The 21,866-nt window shown below is 41.5% G+C and overlaps 1 protein-coding gene across 2 annotated transcripts in view; it reads right to left on the reverse strand.

The window, feature by feature from the left end:
• Positions 1–19,915, reverse strand: part of ckap5 (cytoskeleton associated protein 5) — a 54,861-nt gene extending 34,946 nt beyond the window's left edge. For both annotated transcript variants that reach the window (XM_080736594.1, XM_080736593.1), the window contains exons 1-20: positions 19,824–19,915; positions 17,052–17,151; positions 16,278–16,471; positions 11,946–12,152; positions 10,763–10,934; positions 10,029–10,161; positions 9,700–9,800; positions 9,163–9,276; positions 8,170–8,274; positions 7,640–7,729; positions 6,846–7,010; positions 6,053–6,181; positions 5,771–5,935; positions 5,105–5,206; positions 4,877–4,987; positions 4,306–4,398; positions 3,106–3,291; positions 2,533–2,627; positions 2,146–2,329; positions 723–880 (exon numbers count right to left, since the gene is read on the reverse strand). In XM_080736594.1, the coding sequence (XP_080592720.1) occupies positions 723–880; positions 2,146–2,329; positions 2,533–2,627; positions 3,106–3,291; positions 4,306–4,398; positions 4,877–4,987; positions 5,105–5,206; positions 5,771–5,935; positions 6,053–6,181; positions 6,846–7,010; positions 7,640–7,729; positions 8,170–8,274; positions 9,163–9,276; positions 9,700–9,800; positions 10,029–10,161; positions 10,763–10,934; positions 11,946–12,152; positions 16,278–16,471; positions 17,052–17,108 (2,561 nt within the window). In that variant the 5' untranslated portion in view covers positions 17,109–17,151; positions 19,824–19,915. The remainder of the gene's footprint in view (positions 1–722; positions 881–2,145; positions 2,330–2,532; positions 2,628–3,105; positions 3,292–4,305; positions 4,399–4,876; positions 4,988–5,104; positions 5,207–5,770; positions 5,936–6,052; positions 6,182–6,845; positions 7,011–7,639; positions 7,730–8,169; positions 8,275–9,162; positions 9,277–9,699; positions 9,801–10,028; positions 10,162–10,762; positions 10,935–11,945; positions 12,153–16,277; positions 16,472–17,051; positions 17,152–19,823) is intronic.
• Positions 19,916–21,866: the final 1,951 nt, after the last annotated feature.

Below are 21,866 nucleotides of genomic sequence, written 5' to 3' on the forward strand. Positions count from 1 at the left end.
GAGACAGAGGAAGAAGAGGGAACGTTAGTTATATTCTAGGAAGCTCCTTGCAACTTTGAATGCAATACAACAACAATCTGTGATCACCACCAACTACAGATGGCTCAAAGTTAGGCGAGCATTCTGGGAAAATAGCCGATCTACAAGCTCACTGCAAGGTGTTGAGTTTGACAGTCTATTTTCTACAACAAGATTTTTTGTGGAGGGGAAAAAGGATGGAACCAAGTACCGAGCCCTGGAGGACCCCTCTGACATTACTGTGATGTCATGAGCACCAAATCCCTTTTATTGCCATATATGGAGATCCCTGTGATGTCAGGGGAACCAAATCCCTTTTATTGCCATATATGGAGATCCCTGTGATGCCAGGGGAACCAAATCCCGTTGGCCAGATGGCCAAGACATGGCGCGACCTCGCCCTGTTGGGCTTTTCGCCCTTAGGCGTCTTACTGGTTATTACTTTAGGAATGAAAACGAAGGAGCACCACCAAAAGAGGGCAGCTGAAGGAGAGGAAACGGGCCGACATCCGGTCTCTACACGGGGGGTGCAATTGGGCGGTGCCCCCGGGGGCAAATTATATTTTTTTTGCCGATGAGTTCCCAGATTGATGAGCAATTGAAGCATGTTGTTCCCAGCCTCCATTTCATTTCTATTTGTTGCGAATACAGACGAATTGACGCAACATGCTGAACGAACAATTGTACGGCTGGATATTAGTCACCTGATGTCCGTTCTTGGCAAGAGATCCATGATATCCTTCGCTCCTCCATCGTCGTCTACTTCATCCCCTTCATCATCACCCTCCTCTTCCACTCCTCCTCCTCCTCCTCCCCCCTTCTTGGTGCCTCTGATGGGGGCTGGAGGAGTCTGGCCCTGCATCTGTAGGCAACACACAGTCAATAAAGAGTTGCTAAAGAAATATAACCAATGTTCTGAGCACGTTAACACTTTGACAGCCGTATGGAGATACCCATATTAAAACCGTAATATACCGGACATCATCTGTACTCAAATTAGCCGACCGTAATTTTCCGTACTAGGTCATTAAAAATGAAATAAGTGATAATGATCGAAAAAAAAAAAAAAACAATCGCTAGCCCTTCTCTGTCTCACCACCGATCTAACCAATAGCATGATTCTTCTCTGCGCATGAACCGGAAGTGCTTTTGATCGCTTCCGGGGCAGATTCTTCTTCTAGCCATTGACTTACAGTGTCAAGTGGACGTTAGCGCTAGCATAGCCGTTGTCCTAGCGGCTAGGCTAATGAAAATCCTTCCGTGGATTCTTATTATGGAGATGATCACATGCGCCCACATCTATGCACACGGATTGCGCACGGGGAGAAGATGCCTCGGCCAAAACCGCCACTCTATGCCAATGCAGATTGAGCCATTTCGCTGGTGACCATGGTGAGAATTACAACGGGGACCGTGATTTGGATGGGGGGATGGAGATTACATGATATTGCGCTGATGGGTCTTGTAAAATGAATGCTGTTCAGATCATAATATAATAATAGAAATTTCACGGCTAATCAACCAACAAGCCATTCTATTTCGGCTGCCGAAGTGTTAATTAGCCGATGAAGGTTTTGGACAAGTGTAAATGTTGCGTTTAATTTCGAACTGACCACCTGCCATCAAACATGACCAATTAAGACTACCCATGTCTACACCTCTCCAAGCTTAACTCTTACAGTGCCAATCCCAAAATAGTTCGGCTTTCGGGATCGGCACCAGAGTTTTTTTTTTTTTTTGTTTGTTTTTTAAGCCGTCATCTGTTTACACGGCCCGCGAGAACGGCGCGCCGCCGATATTTACCATCCACTCCAATGCAATCCAGGATCTTTAGAGCTCATTTTCTCTGTTTTTTCTCCCATGCATGAGGTGTGCAAGGTTTAATCATGGCTAAATTGCAGAAAATAGGGCTTCTAAAATGCTTGGTAGCCAATAGCTAACTTCAAGCTAACTTCATCCTCTTCCTGTACATGCACAAAGGAAAGTGTTCAGGCAAGTCATGGCTGCAGGGCTTGTGCATATACCAGCACTGTCTAAGTAGAATTCTATGGTCATTGGGCGCCCTCTAGTGGTGAAAAGGTGGCACTCAAAGAGTTAACATGAAGATGCTACCAGTTAAGCACAGACCTTCTCAATCTCTGTGTCTATTTGAGCCAACAGGGCCGGTTTTTCGTCTTCAAAGAACATTCTTAGTGGAGCTCCCATGTAAAGGTACATGACCCCGAGCAGGGCGATGGCTGCCGTCCGCACAGCGGGGTTGGTAGCTCCCAGAGCCGTCTTCACGTTGTTGATGAATGCTTTGACATTGATGCTGAAGAGGAGAAGAGAATAGAAATGAGATACTGTAAATACCTTTGGATGAGGAGAATATAGAATATACATTTGCATACATTCTCATATTTTGTAGAACTTTTGTCTATAATGACATGCCCAAAATAGGGATGCCAGGATTAATGCATTTAAACACAGGTCTAGGTACGACAGTTACAAGCTGAACTGCGAACGTCATTTTACCCAGCAAAGCCGAACTCCTTCATGGCATTGGCCAGCCAGTTGAGAGCTTCTGCTTGGTTCTTAGGATTCTTCTGGGCAAAGACCATGGACACCACCTGAAAGATCATACATGCATCCTAAGATCCTTTTGTATAGGGAGTCAAAATGTACTTGTGGGTATGGGGAGACCAATCTAGTGATCCTCATCAAGTGGGTCCAATTCTTTTAAAGCCAAAGGTCATCTAATTTATAATAATTATGCTAAGACCTGTTAAATCGGAGCCATAACATAACAGTTATATAATTATATATTAATTACCGTATATAATTACATTTGTATATAAACATTTTCCATAATGATTACTTATAAATACCAAGTCAGACATCAAATTCATTTCCCATTAAAAATCAAATCCCATTTACTTTTTAGAATTCACTTCTCTGGAATCTCGGGTTGGGGTATTAAATGAGTTAACACAGTTCTTATATCAAGTGTTAATGAAAGGTTGGAATGGGAAAATGTCTTCAGGACCCAGAGGACATGGCTTTGACCTGATGTTAGAACAATGCTACTCCATAGACATGCACTCCAACCTGTTCAGCGGTCCATGGAAGGGAGCAGGCCTCAGCAGTAGCAGTCAAGCCTATCTTGGCATTTCCTCCACATTTGACGTCTCCCACCTTGTCCACCAGTCCATCCAACACCACCAAGGCTGAGGTCTTGGAGAACTTTCCTCTCTGGGCTATGAGGCCTACAATATGGAGTTTCATCTGCATCACCTGCAAGAAGACAGAAGAACAGGTCATCACCACCAACCATCCTGCTATCATATCCAGTTGATGAGATTAGAGAACACATTCTTGTATTTTTTTGTATTTATTTTTTTAAGATATGTTTTGGGGCTTTTATGCCTTTATTGATAAGACAGTAGACAGACAGGGAACGAGGAGAGACCATAGACATAGAAAGGTAGACGCCTCCATTGACTCTGGGGCATGTGCATCGAGGAACCGAGGGAATCTGCATTGCTTCCGTGTGCATCACACATACGCCAATAAAGCTCTTATGTATTGATAAGTCCCGGAAAAGACACGCTTTGATTTGCCAGTAGTCACTTTGACTGGCGTGCCTGCCTCCAGTTGTTACACGTCGCTCCAATGAACGACAGAGGCGGATGAGATATCTAGTGTTTTATATCTACGAGAGAGACGGGGAGCGACACGCAGCAAAGGTAGTCCGAAGTCGGGATCGGGAATCAAACCAGCGACACGCCGCCAGGCTACACTGAGCTCATGTGGGCCCATGCACCTGGACCGGTAGGCCAGCGGGCGCTCCCACATTCTTGTAGTTGTGAGAGTAAACAGACTTGCACTTGAGGTCACGTGATCATAAGTGCTGGTTGTCTGTGTATTATATTGATTCTGACTATATATTCTTTGTCTTGGCATTGTCAGTCTGACAACTTTTAGCAGAGACGTAGCAGCATGAAATTTGCGTATGTTTTATCTGGTGTAGGCCTCTTTTAAATGTAAATATCCATGTGGGAAAGTCTAATATCTAAAGTGCAACCAAAGTACAGAGGTTTTATTTGTCCAGAAGGGACATGATTATCCAAATAACAGGCTCCTAAATAATGTCTCCACCTACCAGCCATGGTGAAAACTCACCAGGAGTCTAGAGGCCGATGTTCATTTGAAAACCCAGAAATGCCAACTGGGGGTTATCGCATACGTTTCCATGGCGACTGTTGCCACCAAAGTGAGGGATTGTTGCCATAGTGACAACCAAGTTACCTGGAAGTTGGTCTCCTTCCAGCCGGGTTTTTTAGCCAGCATTCTGACGAGGGCCTGGCAGGGCATGTCAGCTTTATCCATGGTCTCCACCGCCTGCACCACACAATAACAACACACATTAACCCATTAAGACCTGAAAAACACCTACAAATGTCTTCTAAATCCTAATGGTTTTCTGAAAAGTTTCTATATCAGTGGTGCTCAAACCTATTAATGTCAACAAGGACCCCAAGAATGATCTGTATTTGACAGCGGACCCCCAACCGATTTGAGTTACAAATGTTTGCTTTAAAAATATATATATATTCAAAGATAATAATTTTCATGATTTTTCAAAAAAAAAAGCAGCTCTACAAGCTCGCAGCACGGCACTCGGTGCCACGCAGTGAGCTTGTATATCTGCTATTTTTTAATAGTTAAAACATAAAATAATGGTCTACACATTAACAGTGAGATTCTTTCTTCTCATAGATAGTGAACAATAATCATCCCTCTGAAATGTATCTGAGTCAGTCAGCCTGTAGCAGTAAAAGGTAATCACAGCAGTTCTAATGAAACAAGGAGACATTACCCTCTGGAACTCCTCCATGCTGGCCAGTCTCTCCTTCCAGTTGGAAGAGTCCAGCTGCTGGAGACAGACTGCAGGGAGCACTGCCGCTGCCCTCTCCTCACACACCTCCGACTGAAACACAGACACACGTAACTCAGCTGGGAGGAATACCAATGTGTGTATGCCTTTACGCACTGAACGTCAGTGGTTCAACGGTTTGGGGAAATCCCAGCATGCACACTCACTCACCGCCAGTTCCACCTCTGCCACCTCTTTGGTCTCCACTTGTTTCTTGCCTTTAGCACTGGGGGCAGAAGCTGGTTTGCCTTTCTTAGGTGGACCTCCCGATGCCTGCAGATAGCGCACACGCACACACGCACGGTTGGCTTTAATCACACTGTGAACTAGCACTAGGTCAGGGGTTTCTCAAACCTTTTTAGGCCGTAACCCCCAAAATAGACATATATGAACTGGGGACCCCCCACCCTGACAAGCACTTGGAATTGTAGGTATTACATTTAATGTGACTCGTTCCACAGATAAATATTGTGAAAATAGCAGATCTACATGTAGATCTGCCATTTTCACAATGTTCGCCTCTTGCTTACTTACTATATTTGACAGTTTGGCCAGTTTGGTATTAAAACAGTCTTGAAAATCCTAAATTGTCACTTCATAAATGTGCAGATACCCTGTACACACTTGAACTGGTTTGTTTACCGCTGAGTGAGACTTTTTTTCTTTTTACATTAAGCTAATCATCTGGGGACCCCACGAAATAATTTGGGGACCCGACCCCAAGTTTGAGAACCACTGCACTGAAGGTGTTCAAGTAGTCTCCATCAATGGGAGAAGTGTGTGTGGCTCTGCATCTCCAGCATGTTGCTCCTCAGTGTGGTGGTCTCTGGGTCTCACCTTGGGAGCAGCAGCAGCGGGGGCTTTCCTGGGAGGACCTCCAGCCTTGGGTGGAGCCTCTGCAGCGGGCTGGGCCTTGGCAGCAGCCTTCTTCTCTCCTCCTCCTCCTCCTCCTCCAGCCTTCTTCGCTCCTGGAAGCTCCACTTTATCAGCAGACTCTTTTATCTGATACCATGGAAACAAAGAGACTGTTAGACATCGTATTGGTTTATCAGCATCAGACAATCCCATCTTATTCTTTCACAACTTTACTTATTCTTGTCTCTTTCGGTCTCTCCTCACCTTGTCCAGTTTGAGCTTATCCAGGTCGGTGAGGAAAGGGTTAACGGCCTTCTCCCCCACCACCTTCATGGCCGTGCCCAAAGCTTCAAAAGCAGCATCTCGGACCTCTGGGGCAGAGTCGTTCACTTGCTGACCGGGTGGAAAAGACGTCGAGAGGAAAAGAAAATGGGAAAAACCGAAGAAAGCATTATTATTTAGACCAGGAGTCTTCAACGTTTTCAGGCCAAGGGAGAAAGAGATGAAGCAGGGACCCCCGCACAACCTCTTCATAGATTACATAGTCTCATTGTTTGACAGCACAATCGTCAGTGTATTTTGGATTCATGTCAATTTGTGTTTTCAGATATTTAACCACTTGAACCATCTATACTTAATAAACTTGACCTTTCTGTAATTAGTTGACTCCTTTTCCCCTACACCAAACCTCTTTCCTGAAAATAGCCAATCTACAAGCTCACAACGCCTCGCAGCTATTTTTGGCCAAAGTTCTCTGAATATGAACACTAGTGGTTAATATCAAAAAGGGGAAAAAAGGTTCTATCACTCAGTTTTGGAGGACCCCCTGTAGTAACTCTGAGGACCCCCTGATTTAGACTTAGATTAATGTTGAGTCCCCAGTGGAATGTCTACGATCCATTTGACTCTCCAGTGGAATGTCCATGATAGTTTAGAGGTAGTCTGAGGAATAGCTTGTTGCTCGAAAGTTCTCATCATTGCATTAAATAAAATCCTCTTAATGGGAGCCATTAGTTGTGCATATCTTTCCGCTCTAATCTACTATAGTTTAGTGTACCTTGAGGAAGGCAGCACAGAAAGGTTTGAGGAGGCTCTTGGGCAGCGTGGCCTGCGTGCAGTGTCTAAAGGATCTGGCCAGGAAGAGAGAGGCCTGCTGCTTAATGGAAGGGTTCTTATTGTCCATCACTCCCAGGACGTCCTCCGAGATGTTCTGCAGATTGGTCTGGAAGATAAGTGCAACAATAACCATTAGTCCATACATTAATCCACCCTCGCCACTTAACAGTATTGACTTGAAGTTTTTAGAGGAGATGATCTAGTGGGATCGATCGTGGCAAAGATTTCCTGCGTCAAACCGTGGAAGGAGTTCTGGAACGGCCAAATCAATTCTATGTAAATTCTTTCACCCACCACAGCCAGGGTATGTCCTGAGAGGACCCTGAGTAGGGCTGTCACAACTATTATATAATCGTCTAATCGTGATTATTTGAGGTAATTTTATTATTATTTTACATAATCGTCATAATCGTTTCCATGTTGAGAAATGTAAATGTAGTTTCAAACACTTTCAAAAAGTAGTGGAAATAGCAGATGTACAAGCTCACAACGCGTTGCGCGTTGTGAGCTTGTAGATCGGCTATTTCCACTATCAATGTTCTTTTTTAAGTATAAAATTGTCAAATATGTCAGTAATTTCTTTGTATATTTAAGTTATGTGTCATATCTACCATGTTCAACTTCAAAGCCTAAAAGCCAAACAGAAAGGTAATTGTCAACGGCAAATACACAATTAAATCGTTAGTCACAATTATTTGAGAGCCCTAACCCTGAGAACGACGTGTTTATGCTTACAGTAAGGAAGACCGCATCAATGGCCTCTTGCAGGGCCTGCACGACCTGAGGTTTCTTCTCCTTGAACTTCTCAAGAATTGTCGGCACGATCTGAGAACATGAAACAGATCACAGTTCAGAGTTAGTTTGAAGCAATTGTTGTGTTCATGGGCACCCATCACCTGCTTATGATAAACTGCTCATTTTAGACCCTATGCCCCAGAGATAGAGATATACCCACAACCTGCTTCTTTAGCGTACTTTAAAATAAACATCACTTCAGCTGGGTCTTTCTTGAGTGCTGGCATGGCACAGAATGAAGTTCTGTTTTGGAAAACATCTCTGACCTTTATAATGAACAGCACAATGTCTGGTGGGGCTCTGTGCCATTGACGAACGCTGCCAGATCTTCAATAAGGAAATTCTAAAGAGCTACTTGGCTTAAAGTTTGACATTTTGCACTAATGGTGTTTAATGTGTCCATGACCTGTATGGTTAAAGTCCATCAAGAATCAAAATAAACAACATTTAGCAATGTCAATTTGACTTACAAATCCTGCATATGTTCCGAACTTCTTCCGGAGCCCTGAAGCCAGCGCAGCCACACACTTGGCTGCGAGTGTCACAAGCATCACATTGGCATCTTTGCCCACCACCTACAGTAGGGCACAAGGTCAACCAGTTAGTTGAGGAAAGTCCCAGTGCAGTAAGTTATGTTTCAGCAGTTAATTTACGGTTGGGCGCTGCAATGCGTACATGGAGTGCCCTGGAACGATAACCATTCTAAACATCCAGTAGTTGAAATGTTCACTTCCAATATCATCAATGGTTTTGTCTCATGTTTATGGAGAACTACAAAAAGTATTGAATACTTTCATGGGCAATACAACAATTTGGAATATAGATCTTTTCTGTATGTTTTAGGGTTGGAGGCATCAATCGCCAAGGCAAATGGGGCCAAAAGGCAACCTTTTGATGCACTCACACTCGCAATCGGAAGGGTAGCCCTGTGTACATAAAAAAGGAAATAAGTGACAGGACGTGTAGGTAGGTGATTGCGGATGTATATTTGCATATGTTCTTTACACATGCAGGCAATGAATATCCATGTCCTATTGTGCCAAAGAGCTGAGTAAAATGAGTTGCTCTTGATGTAAAATAAAAAATGTACAATAAAAAAACTATAAAAGAGATTTCAGCAGTTTCAGCATGAGGCTGTTACCATGGCGGGGACGTGTGCGCAGTACAGGCGTCGGAATCAGTGATGTCAGTTATCTCCAAATGTGGGCACTGTTTATTATCAATGATGCGCCAGCATGCGTGCATATCAGACAGACATCGGACAAGACAGACATTCGGTTGTTTATTAGTAGGACGATTCGGTTAGATTTCACTCCACATACCGATACCTTTACGCAGGGACCCAAGTATTAGAGTCTAACCTTTCTAGCCTGTCATCATCTAATTCTCTACTGTGGAGATTTAAAGAGCCTGAAGATGTTTAGTAAACTACAGTATGTATCAATAGTAAACCAGATCTGTACCTTCTTCAGTGCTCTGACCAGGTCTCCATATTCTCCATTCTCCAGTTTAGGATTTTTGGTCAGCGTTTCCACAGCTTCGAGGGCTTCCTTCCTCTCCTGCCATTTCTTAGCTTCCTGTAGAGACAAGACAAGACTCACTGTAGAGAGACCGTCAGTCAATAATGACACTGAAACAGTTTCCTGATTTTCCTGAAAATGAAACGGTATCAATACTGTACATGTCATTGTCATTACATTTTGACAATATATCATACATGAACAAATGTTTCTGAACCTACCTGATTAATTAAGTCAAAATGTCATTACATGTTAAGTAATGTACATTCAACTTTCATTCAACCAATGTTATTCCTGGACCTATTTTTGTCTTGACTTTTCAAATCAATCAGTGCTTTAAAATTCTTTAAAATGCAATGTACAATGTAAAATCATAAAAGAACACTATGCTTACAATGCAGAGTAATAGTGAATAGGACTGTATGGTCCTTTAATCATCCTATATTGTACTCAGTATTTCATACAGCTGGATAACCATACTATTTTATCGTAGAAGTCTTTGGGGAGCTTGGAGAGGATTTCTACTGGTTCCAACAGATCGTAGGGATCCACCGCCACTGCCGATTCTTCATCGTCCTCATCTGGTGTAGAAGAGGAAAGAAGAGAGGATGAGAACTGAGAACGTCATAACTGACAAGTCTTGTACTCAGCCAAAGAGACAGATGGCCTAAGAATTTAAAAAGCTAAAATCTCTCATAAACTGTAGGATGTAGTTTAGCTGGCTATGCACAATATCACCTTCATCTCCTTGAGTATGATGTTTAAACAAATAAAAATGATATGCTCTGAAGTTTGATAGTTCAACCTACCATCACACTCATCACCTCCTTGGGCTTGTTGCTGTTCAAATTTGGCCTTCATGTCTTGCTGAGAGCGGAGGAATCTAGACTGTTTTGGAGGAGAGGAAGGCACCTTCGCCCATTCCTCTTCCAAATCTTTCAGCTAGAGGGACAGAAAGATCAATATGTTGTTAAGTTAACCAGACAGGCCATTTAGGCCTAGAATTATTGACTGCTTTAACTATTGAAAAATAGCAGATATACAAGCTCACAGCGCGGCACCGAGTGCCGCGCTGCGAGCTTGTAGATCTGCTATTTTTTTAAAATCGTGAAAATGTGTGCAAATTTTTCAATCGATATTTTTCAAAGCAAACTTTTGTAACTCAAATCTCCGCTTCTGGGGGGTCCCTGGAACAACATATTTTGAGATGGGGGTTTGCGGCCAAATAAATACCCCCAAGTAATTTTGGGGGTCCTTGACATGAAAAGGTTTGAGAACCACCGATTTAGAGGAAGGATTTAGAAGTCGGGTCAAAAATCGGGTCAAAGATATTCAAAGAATTGCACACATTTTCCTGTTTTTTGAAAAATAGCAGATATACAAGCTCACAGCGCGGCACAGAGTGCCGCGCTGCGAGCTTGTAGATCTGCTATTTTTGATATTTTTGAATAGTTAAAGCATTCAATAATGGTTAAAGTGGTTCAAATCTAACGCGCGTTCCAGGTATTTTAACTCAAATCTAGAGTGTGAGTGTGTCTCCTACCTGAACAGAGTTGATATTCTGTAGTGGAGGTCTCAGTGCGTCTCTGATCCACTTGTAAATCTCCACAGCCAGCAGCTTAGCTTCGTCTCTCACTGCCTTCTCTCTGGATTCAAACTGCTTGGGCAACACCTTCACCACTGGTTTCAACGTCACGATCTTGGATCCAAACTCACTGGTGGGAAGACAGAGTGGAGGTGTACACCAGTTTAACACCATGTTCATATCAAATATAAAGTAATACTCTAATTAAATAAGGCATTTTCTACTTTGAGTATTAACACTACATAGAACTTAGACAGCTACTGTATATTTTCATCCATCCCTAAACTTCTTTGCCTTTTTTTTACTATTTTGAAAACATTTCAAAATACTTCACATAGCTGATATGCATCAACACTTTGTGAGCTTGTAGATCAGCTATTAGAAATATTCAAAACTGTTTTTCAAAATTGTAAAACAATTGCAAGAAATAGAGTCCATAGACAGTCTATAGCACATAATATAATTATGCAACAATATACAAAAAGGTGTTATATACAGTACCATGCTGAACACGGCTACAGATGTTGTTGCCTTAAAAGCCAGTAGCTGTGGTATCACCCTGATACAGTATGTACTAACTACTACTGTTTTTATAACAGTACTACTGTTTTTATAAGCATTATGGTTGCCAACTAAAACCTCTCATACATCAGCATAACATAATGGTTTATTATACATTTTTTACTATACAGCATCAGAACTTTTATGGGCTACACTTCGTAATCAAAAGTTTGCAATTAAAAAAATGCAGAAATAGCTGATCTACAAGCTTACAACGCACATTGTAAGCTTGTAATCTGCCATTTCTGCGTCTTTTTTTTTTGAGCGGTGGTCACACCATCTCCTATACGTGGCCGTGTGTGTGGGTATCCGTCCGTCCGTGTCTGTATGTAGCCTGGAATACCTTTTCTGACCACACATGTTAAGGGAGGGGCGCTGTTGTTCAGGCCAGGCCAGGCCAGGCACACTCACACTCACACACACACACACACACACGCGCACACACGCAGCCTCCACCGCTCAGTTCACACAAGTGTGATTTTTAAATGTGTGAACAGTTTTCAACATGGAAACGATTATAACGATTATGAAAACAATAACTACGATTAGACAATATAATTGTGACAGGCCTAGTACTAACCTGAGAGCCTTTCGCAGTGTTTCAAGGCAGGTCACAACTATCTTAGGGTTCTTGTTTTCCAAGCCTTTGAGCAGCTCTTCTTGAACCACCTCCACCTTCTCCATCTCTATGTACATCAGACAGATGTCCGTGCCCAGGTCCTTGGCCCGCTGCTTGGGCTGGTTGAACACCTTACTCACCACACCCGACACCACCTCTCCCGTCGTCCTACAATGGAGACATCAAAACATAATAAGACGGGGCGCCCGCTGGCCTGGTGGTCAAGGCGCGTACCATATACTAGGCTATGATGCCTGCTGGCGTCGCCGGTTCGATTCCCGATCCGGACGACCTTTGCCACATGTCATTCCCCATCTACTCCCCATTTCCTGTCAGTCTACTGTCCTATCGAATAAAGGCATAAAAAAAAGCCCAAAAAAAACAAATCTTAAAAAAAAAAAAACATAATAAGACTAGTGTCCAGTGTATATAGGGATAGGACGATATGAGAATTTCATATCACGATTATTGTGACAAAAGAAATCGCGATTTACGATATTATCGCGATAATCAAAATCCATTATCTTGGGGCGGAATATTTGCCAAAAAATAGCCGATCTACAAGCTCTCAACGCGTCGCGTTGAGAGCTTGTAGATCGGCTATTTTTTGGCAAAGACATTTGATAGAGTGAAAAAAGACTGCATCAAGTACGTATATTTTAAGTACCTTTTACCAATTATACAGGGTTTAAGTGGTACCGGATATGCAGCTCTGCAAATAAAAGGTGAATTGATCCCAGTGCATGACAGGACGATATCACGATAAATGAAATCTCCATGATACGATTATCGTGAGTGTTTTTTAACACAATAAACGATAATATCGCTTATCGTCCCACCCCTATTTGACAACATATACTGCATACTTGCATAGGACACCCAAAGTTACTATGAACGATTGTTAGTCTTAGGATTTCTTTTGTTAAATCCTTGAGGGCGTAACGTAACGTCAACTACCTCACTTGCTGTCCTGCCTGGGGTGAACTGTGAACAGGAACAATTCATGATAGAGCCAATGTTTTTGTCACAATTGGAAGGGAACGTTGTTCCCATAGAGATTATCCCATAGAGACGACATGTCACTTGTCCCAATTCTATAATGGTACCATAGCGGTAGCCATGTTACGAGAGTCCTGTTGCTTGCTGTCATTGGAACCTACAGTATGGTGAAAGTATAAATTGTATTAATAATCCTTAACATTTTCAGCAGTTGTCCATTTACTTAATGTACATGTCTAGAATGGAGGGAAACATTTGTGAATTATGATTATAGGATATTGCTAATCTGTGTGTGTGTGTGTGTACCTCAACTGTCTCTATGTTAGTTTATCAAAAACAATATTGTTGCTGCCCATATTGTAGATGTCAACTTTTACCAGTACCCAGGTGAGATGGTGGATGGTTATCCCATTTTTTATTACCTAATGTTGCAGCTAATGTTCTATAATAATAGTATCAATATTTCGAACCGCATGTTTAAAAAGATATAGAACGCTACAATATAGAAAAAGAAAAGAAACTGACCTAAATTACTTTTACAACGCAAGGCTTAACAGATTAAACAACGCGGGAGACAAATCAACTAATCCCAGAGCCGTGGCTGTATCACATGACCAACACTGGTGACAGAGGCATGGACTGCTACAACTGCGCGAGTGGATGTAAACAAAGAAACAAAAACAAGCCAGAGACAAGCTGAGTGATTTCTTAGTCATGATGATGAGTCCATAACTAAAGTTAGTTAAAAAAGGAAACCATAGGATTGCTTTTGGACAATATTTTGCCCATGAGGCGGATGCACAAGGAAATGCAAAAGGTTAGGTGGTTCAGAATGGTGACAACAACCCTAACCCAGAAGGGACATGTTACACATGTTACTCTTTAAACACAACAGATCACTTCAAAGACTGTTGTTGAGGCCATGTTGCATTAATAAGTGTACAGTTATTGGCATGAAAATGCAACTGGCTTATGAAGCTGAGATGTGACGATGAGTTTCTCCTGAGTGAGGCGAGCTGTAATAAACGGCTATTGTTTATCTCAGAGCATGACTGTTAGCTAAGCTGGTCAGCTTGTGTGCATTGTTCAGTTAAAGTTACAGACACAAGTCAAGTGAATCAGTAGCATGCAGTGAGTAACAGCTGTGTGGTTAAATAACGAGTGTATCCACAATCACTTGGTCCTCATCATCTCAAGTCACCAAATAAGCTGTTTGTTTAAAGCATTAAACTCAATACTCGAGGACGACCATGTGCCATGCCAGGGAAAAATGTTAATGTTTCACAGTTCTTGCCGGCACATGACAACATTGTGACAGTGTGACAGAGTATACATTTGGCATTATTGTCCCACATATGACAAAAGAACACTTTAACAGGCAGTGGCCAGAAAAATGCAAGATGACTGGGCCTTGTGCAAATGCATTAAGTTGACTGATCTTTCTCCTGTCCGTTTATCGTTTATACAGGGTAAACCCAGTGACACAACAGTACTACTATTTAAAAGGGAAACAGAGAAAAACTCAAGTTACTATACATACACGTTTGGCAATTATGTATGTTTTTGTTGATTTGTTCATAATGACGTTCTTTTTTTATTTTATATATCCTTCATTTTAGGTTCAATTTGTTTCCTTTTAGCTGTGGTATCGAAAGTGTTATCAACGACTATGGTTCTTTCATACCAGTATAATATCAAAACATTTTGTTTTTTTACATACATCATGACAACCCTAAAGCGGGAAGAGTTAATATTAGTTTGGTATTTTACACCATTTCACAAGGACAAACACAGCACATATAAATAGACATGGAACCACATTTATGTCAAGACGTGATCAAGTAGGAACACTGAGGTCCCGCAGGGTTAAAGAGCTGTAATCTGCTGTGTCAACAGTCAGTTGACACAGCAGCTGACAAGAGCAGCTAACTACTGAAGTTATGTATCCTACTAAATTAGACATCCCTGAGCCAAACCACACCTGGCACCACACTGGATTGCTGGTAGACCTCAGGCTCAGACTTTGAGCGCAGTAATCAGATTTCAAATGTGTACACATGATCTATCATCTATTGCCATGTTATAGAGTGTGTGCTTGTGACATCATCATCATGCCCGGAGGTAATGCGGGAACGCCTACTGAGTGGCAAAAAACTACTTTCTGGCTTTGACAGCCCATACATCCAAACAGAAAAATCCCATCGGATTGCATTAAATGACGTTAAACTCACTTTGCCATTCACTTTATGCATGCGCAAATTGCGCATGCCCTCTATTACTTATTATCCAGATTCTTCTATATGGATTTTGATGTGTGTGTGAGTGTGTACATTATCATATAATGGCTTCCATTTTAATATCACAGGGCCTTTGAGCATTTGCAGATACTGTACAGATACATTGAACAGTGAACACCATAGCTTAAAAATAGCATCTAAATTGATCATGGCATTTTCCAATTCATACAAGGAACATGCCACATCAAGTTACCCAGTTAATCGTCTTAATCTAATTAATGCAGTTAATCGTCTCAATCTAATTAATGCAGACGCATTATTCATACAGGTTACACAATAAGACTCTCACTCTTACACACACACTATTATCAGCAAGCAGGTCTGGCTGCTCCTCTTAAATAACCATCAGTCAAATATCAAGTTACTCTGCCTGTACATGAGGAGAACTCTAGCACATTGATGTAACAGAGAGAGAGAAAGAGCAAGAAGATACTGGAGGTTTTACTGATAGACAAGATGTCTATGGTCATCTATCATTTATTGGAGCTGGGATCTTTTAAATCCACAAGACAATAGTCTTAACTAGGGATGGGTATAGTTTGATAATTGATTTTGGTTCTGAACTTAATATTACCCTCTAATACATTTATTGTGATAATAAAACCAGCTTGCTGTATGCTTTCTTATAGGAGAAATACTGGACATTTTATTGATTACATGTCTATTCCTTAATTTGTATGGGTAACCAGAAATGTGTTCATACTTGGAACTTCATTTTGATACCCAACCTTAGTCTACAGTTACTGCTAACAGCAGAACATTTGTTCTTCTGATAGACATATCTTCAGTAGCAAGCTAGTAACAAAAACAACATGTTTCTTGTTTGCCATATTTTAGTGCAAGTGCATTGTGCAAATTCTGGTAGGGAAATATTAGCTTGTAGCAGACTGTCAACACCACCTGTCATGTACTGTATGCATTCACTGCGTAAACATCTACATTAATAATAAAAAGGGTAATTACTTTGTAGGCCATTAAATACTATTCATTTACTTACTTGCCAGCTGAATGTGCTCCCTCTACGAAAGCCAGAGCAGCTTCCAGACCTTTGAGCTGGGCCACAGCATTGGAGTCGGTGACAAACTTCTTAATCAGTCCCAAGTACTTGCCCCATTCAGGACTTTTCTCATCTTCTATCCTCTGAAAGAGCTTCAGAGCTTCTTCATATCCATTCAGGCGGGCTTTCCAGACCTGGTAATGGAAAGTGAGAGGGATAACAGAAATACAAAGGGTTTAAATTAGCTCTTCCAGTTTGTACTTGGGAAGGTAGAGGGATGTGACCTATATTCATAATGACTGCATCTCAAAACAAATACTGTCTCTCAAACTCCCAGTCTGATTTGACAAAGGCAAAGAGGTTTGACAGCGGGCAATTTGTTGTGGGAATGCCAGACATGGAACACTGCTTTATTAAAAGTACACTGTAGTGTAGTCAGACAGCCAACAAGCATCAGACATTTTAGGAGAAACATCTACTGAACCCTTTCCTCCAATGCAAGTTCAAGGAGACTGTAACTGGCAGACTCCAGGTTCACATTCATGTTTAGTCTCACATTCATGTATAGATAATCTATATGTTTTCAGATCTCATCTTTATGTTAGAGTATAGTACCTTGAAAAAGAAGCATGACAGCCACTTAACTCTGGTTGGTCACACCTTCTCACAGTCCACTTCCATTCGCACAGTTTAGGCACATTGTATCATATCTACTCTATACATGTTTTAGTCTAGGAAAGGGTAGTCTAGGAAACTCCAAAGTGACACACTCACCTTGTGTTCACATTTCTGGTCAATGGGAAGCTTCATCCACTCGCTGTCGTCCCCCATGGTGGCCTATCTGGGGGTGGGCTTCCCCTCAGGAACTCAACAACTGGGAAGATAAGAGACATCAACAACAGTAAAATTGGATGCAAGCCATTACATTATGAGTACCTCTCCAAGGCTTCTAGTTCTCACCACCATAACATACAGCATTTTTGACGGTTTTCATTACAGCTCCCTTTTATCCAGAACGTAGCTGACTATACCTACCATATTTAGCATCCATCAAGAAAAACAAACAAAAGCAGCATGTTTGCCAACTATTAATGCAACTTTCTATGACATACAACCCCTGGTCTGTGATAAAATGAAAAGTCTCCACCATCAATCAATAATACCTGTATAGTGCATATTCCAAACAGCAAGATTTTTCCCTTTCCCCTAGTAGAAAATAGATCCAGACCTTTTAATAAATCCAGGCGTAATAATAATAATCAGTGCATTACGAATGCACATGAAGTCAAAACAGAGGGGGCGGGGGATTAAGTCTCCAGACTGTGAAAAAAGTAGAGCCAGTAAAGTCTCTGGGCCATTGAGTCACGCTACAATAGGGAAATCAGTGTTCAGCTGAAAAAGTGCCTTCGAGGTTTAGCCTAGTAACAATTGAAAGGCCCACTCCAACAAAAATCACGTTTTTGAGTGGTTAATGTGTTTTAGGAGTTTAACCATGAAAAACACTGCATGGTTTCTTGGACTGTCACTCTGCATATCTCTAAATTGCACTGTCAGCGCATTTACAACCAAAATCTGGTTTTCAGATGAGCACTAACTGAAAACTGGTTTGTCTTTGAAGTGATATATGAGCACACAGTGTGCCCCGAGTCAAACCAGCTTTCAGTGTGTGCTGCTCATCTGAAAACCAGATTTTGGTTGCAAGAAATAATGCTTTACAGATATGCACTAGTGCACTGCACTAAACTACTAGTGTTTTCATGGCTATGATTCATAAACACGTTAAAGGCTAATATGCTCCCCCCGATGTCAGGGAAAATCTGCCTTCATCGGGTGGGCTTTCCAAACTAGTTCAAACAGTCAGGACACCTTGGGGTGCAGGAGTTCTGAGAAGAAGTTCTTATACCGTCCATCAGAAGTTCTGAATGATGTCAATTTGTAGTTATATATCACCCCCCTTACGGAAGGAGCATGTATTGGCCGTAAGCCTACAAAAACATGTTCACTGAGTGTGTGTCTTTAAACTTAGGAACGGCACAAATCAAAAGCCGTTCTCCCCACTTATATTAACTTCCATGGTGCTGAAAAGAAATGTGAGGACAAACAGCTGTGCCCACGATGTGTATTGTAAATCATAAAGAAATAATGACATTCCAACATAACAAATTATATTGCTATGATGTACTGAAGTCTTATTCGGCCATCTCTCACTCACACACACTCACTCACTCACTCACTCACTTCACACACACACACATAAACCTGCAATTGTGCATTTAAAATCTAGACATCCACCACCTCACACATCAAGACTACTGTATCATGTGGGTCTGCAATTTGGATTCAAACAGTGCTTCACATTTTACAGCCTGGGAGCCAAATGAGTAAATTTTGCATCCCAACTTAGGACCCTTGACCTTCAAAACATAAAAAAGTCTACAGAAAAATACCAAAGATCCTGTTTAAGAAATGTACCCAAGTTGATGTGCCACAATCTGTACATCACACAGTGCGTTACAGATAGCCTAGCCCCATATAGAACCTCACCCGTCGGGTGAGGTTCTATATGGGGCTACAGATAGCCTTGCACCTGCAAGATGAACCCCACAGTTCAAGATTGCAAATGTGCAATATTCAAACTCCACAATTTTGGCAGTATAGTGTCAAATCCATGACAACACTATGCAAGCACATGCACATTCAAACAGGGCTGTAGTAGTGTACTCCATCGGCCATTTCAGTTACACTACATTAAATATAGGTTAACGTTAACTATAGCTTCGTATTTACCATTATGTATCAACCTCTATGTAGGCCAACAAAGTACGCCATTCCTATTCCGATCACAAGTAGTGGAGACTTCCACAGTGGCTGGTTTAACAACCTCAACTTTGTGTATGCTATAGTTAACAGAACAGCCACTAGTTAACAGCTAAACCCACCTAGTTGACCTAGCCTTACTTAGCCGCAGCTAGCAACACAGACAGGCCCCTGTCTGTGTGTGTACAGGTTCAATCCGCCCAGGAGAAAGAAAACCATTTCCCAGATCATGTTTGTGACAGACGAGACTAGTAGTGCTCGTGGCAGAAAAGGTGACAATGCGACGCCAAAAAGTGCAAGTGCACGACGAAAATCAGACGGTATTAGCGTTTGCATCATTCAAAAGGCAGCTAACATTTAGCTAGAGATGGGTTTTCAGAGGCGTCAATTAGGTATGGCAAGCTATGGAAGCTGCCATACCTTGGCTATACAGGGGGAAATAATAAAATGTACTTTTCATCGTGCCTGTTGGCTGTTGCTAAGGTATGGCAACATGACTGGTGTCTTGCACGCAAGACACCAGTCATGTTTCCATACCTTAGCTTTTTCTGAACTGACGCCACTGTGGGCTTTTAGCGTTAGCTTTTTGACAACACAAACACACACCCAGCCAGGGCCTGACAACGCAGCACAATAATATTAACCGCCCCGGCAATGCATATCACAGAGCCGAGGAAATCTCATAAAAAGCATTATATTCCAGATAGTTTTTAGTTTTGTTTTGTTTACCTGCGTGCGTATCTTGTTTAGAATCGATGCTGCCAGCAGGGTGTTCAGATGGCGCTGATGTTGGAGCATTCTCAACCGTCACCTCCCCGACAGCTAGAGATGGGACGCTCGCGAACGACTCGAGTCTTTTGAACGGCTCTTTGATCGTGAACGATGGGAGCCGTTCGTTCTTTTTTAATGAACAGTTGTGGGAAAAACTAAGTACAACAATTCTTTACAGTACTAAAAGTATCAATAGTTCAATATACTGCAATGTAGAAATACTCTGCCACCCACAAGTAGAAGTTCGGAATTAAAATGTACTTGAGTAAAATTACAAAAGTATTGGTATCAAAATGTACTTAAAGCAGGGGCGCTGGAAGTGGGGTGCTGAGGGAGCTGCAGCTCCCCTGGTGGTGGGGAGAAAAAAAAAGAAAAGAAAAAACCCTTTTTTTTTTTTTTTTTTTTTTTTTTTTTTAAATAAGCCTATGTATACATACACACAGAGCTATATTAAAACAATAATGTATTTGACTTTGGGGAATAAAATATGTTGAAAAAAAGTGTTTGATTATCACATGGTGACCTAATCACATGGTCACCTTGCCACCTCCGGTCAGAAGGGAAGTCAAATTTAAATCCTGCTTTGATGGCACACCAAAGTCTATTTATTTGAGAACTAGAAACTGTCTATAGGCAAACTAACACCGTTGTTTATGGGGAATAAAAAACAGTAGAAAACTGTTACAAAAATAATACCCGATTTTGTAGTGTGTGTGTGAGTGACCGTGTGTGTGCATGCGTGCTGTGTGTTGCACTGTGTGCTAAAATAACTAGTAACTATACAGCTCCTTGTTACACCATTGTGCGGGGAATAAGCACCCGAAACCGTAATAAAAATAACCCAAAACCGGATAAAAAACAGATAAAAAAAATTGAATTTTCGGCGTGCGGCCTCTGAACTCCTCCAGCCTCAGCTCCCCTTGGGATTTGGGAGTTCCAGCGCCCCTGACTTAAAGTGGTAGTATAGCCTACCAATAAAGTACTTATTATGTAGAATGTTCAATTTCACAAGTTTTCCAATGAATAAAATGTAGAAAAAAATCATTTGAAAATAGCTTGTAGATCGGCTAATTTAAAATGGCCGAAATGTAATTTGTAATTATAATCAAAAAATCTACAAAGTAACTAACTAGTGTCTAAAATGAGCCAGTCTTTTGAACGGCAATCAATCAACTGCTCTTTGAAAGGAGAGATCCGGCTCACTTTAAAGAACCATAAATCCCATCTCTAACCAAGGGCGGGGAGGCGGAGGGAGGCTGCGCGTGCCTAAAATAACCGATTTACAAGCGGACGGCGCAGCGCATCGCGACCCGTTGTTAGCTTGTAGATCTGTTCTTTTTCTCGCCATGCCACTAACTGTCTGGAGGGGCGGTGGATGTGTGTGTTTGTTTTGATTGATTGATTGATTGACTTTATTAACAGTTTGCAAATAGTACAGTGGTACGATATAGGCCTATACAATAAAAGGATAACACACAAATCTGACATTTAAAGAATATAAAAATAACAAGAGTAACAAGACATCATCAAGTGTGTGTGTGTGTGTGTGTGTGTGTGTGTGTGTGTGTGTGTGTGTGTGTGTGTGTGTGTGTGTGTGTGTGTGTGCGTGTGTGTGGTAGATCTATCTATATCACACACAATTAAATACTGTATAATAATGTAGGCTAATACTATTTTTTGTTTTAGTTTTAATGGCTTTTTGATTGATTGAAGATTTGATTAGAGATTTGCATAGGAATAACAATTAAGAGTGACACACAATAAAATACTAGCCTATAACTTAATCTAATAATATTTTCGTTTTAATAGGCCCTATGGCTTATTGATTGATTGAATATTTTATTAGAGCTTTGCATAGGAATAGGTAGGTAGTACCATAGATATATATAAGAAGGCCAGTACTAGGTACAGAACACAACAGGACAGTACAGTTCACTGGTACAAGGTCAACCAAAACATTTTACAACTCATACAAAGGGACCCGGATTTATAAATGCTCTC

This window comes from Nannobrachium achirus (assembly GCF_963921795.1).
Source record: "Nannobrachium achirus genome assembly, chromosome: 11".
NCBI classification, from domain to species: Eukaryota; Metazoa; Chordata; class Actinopteri; order Myctophiformes; family Myctophidae; genus Nannobrachium; species Nannobrachium achirus.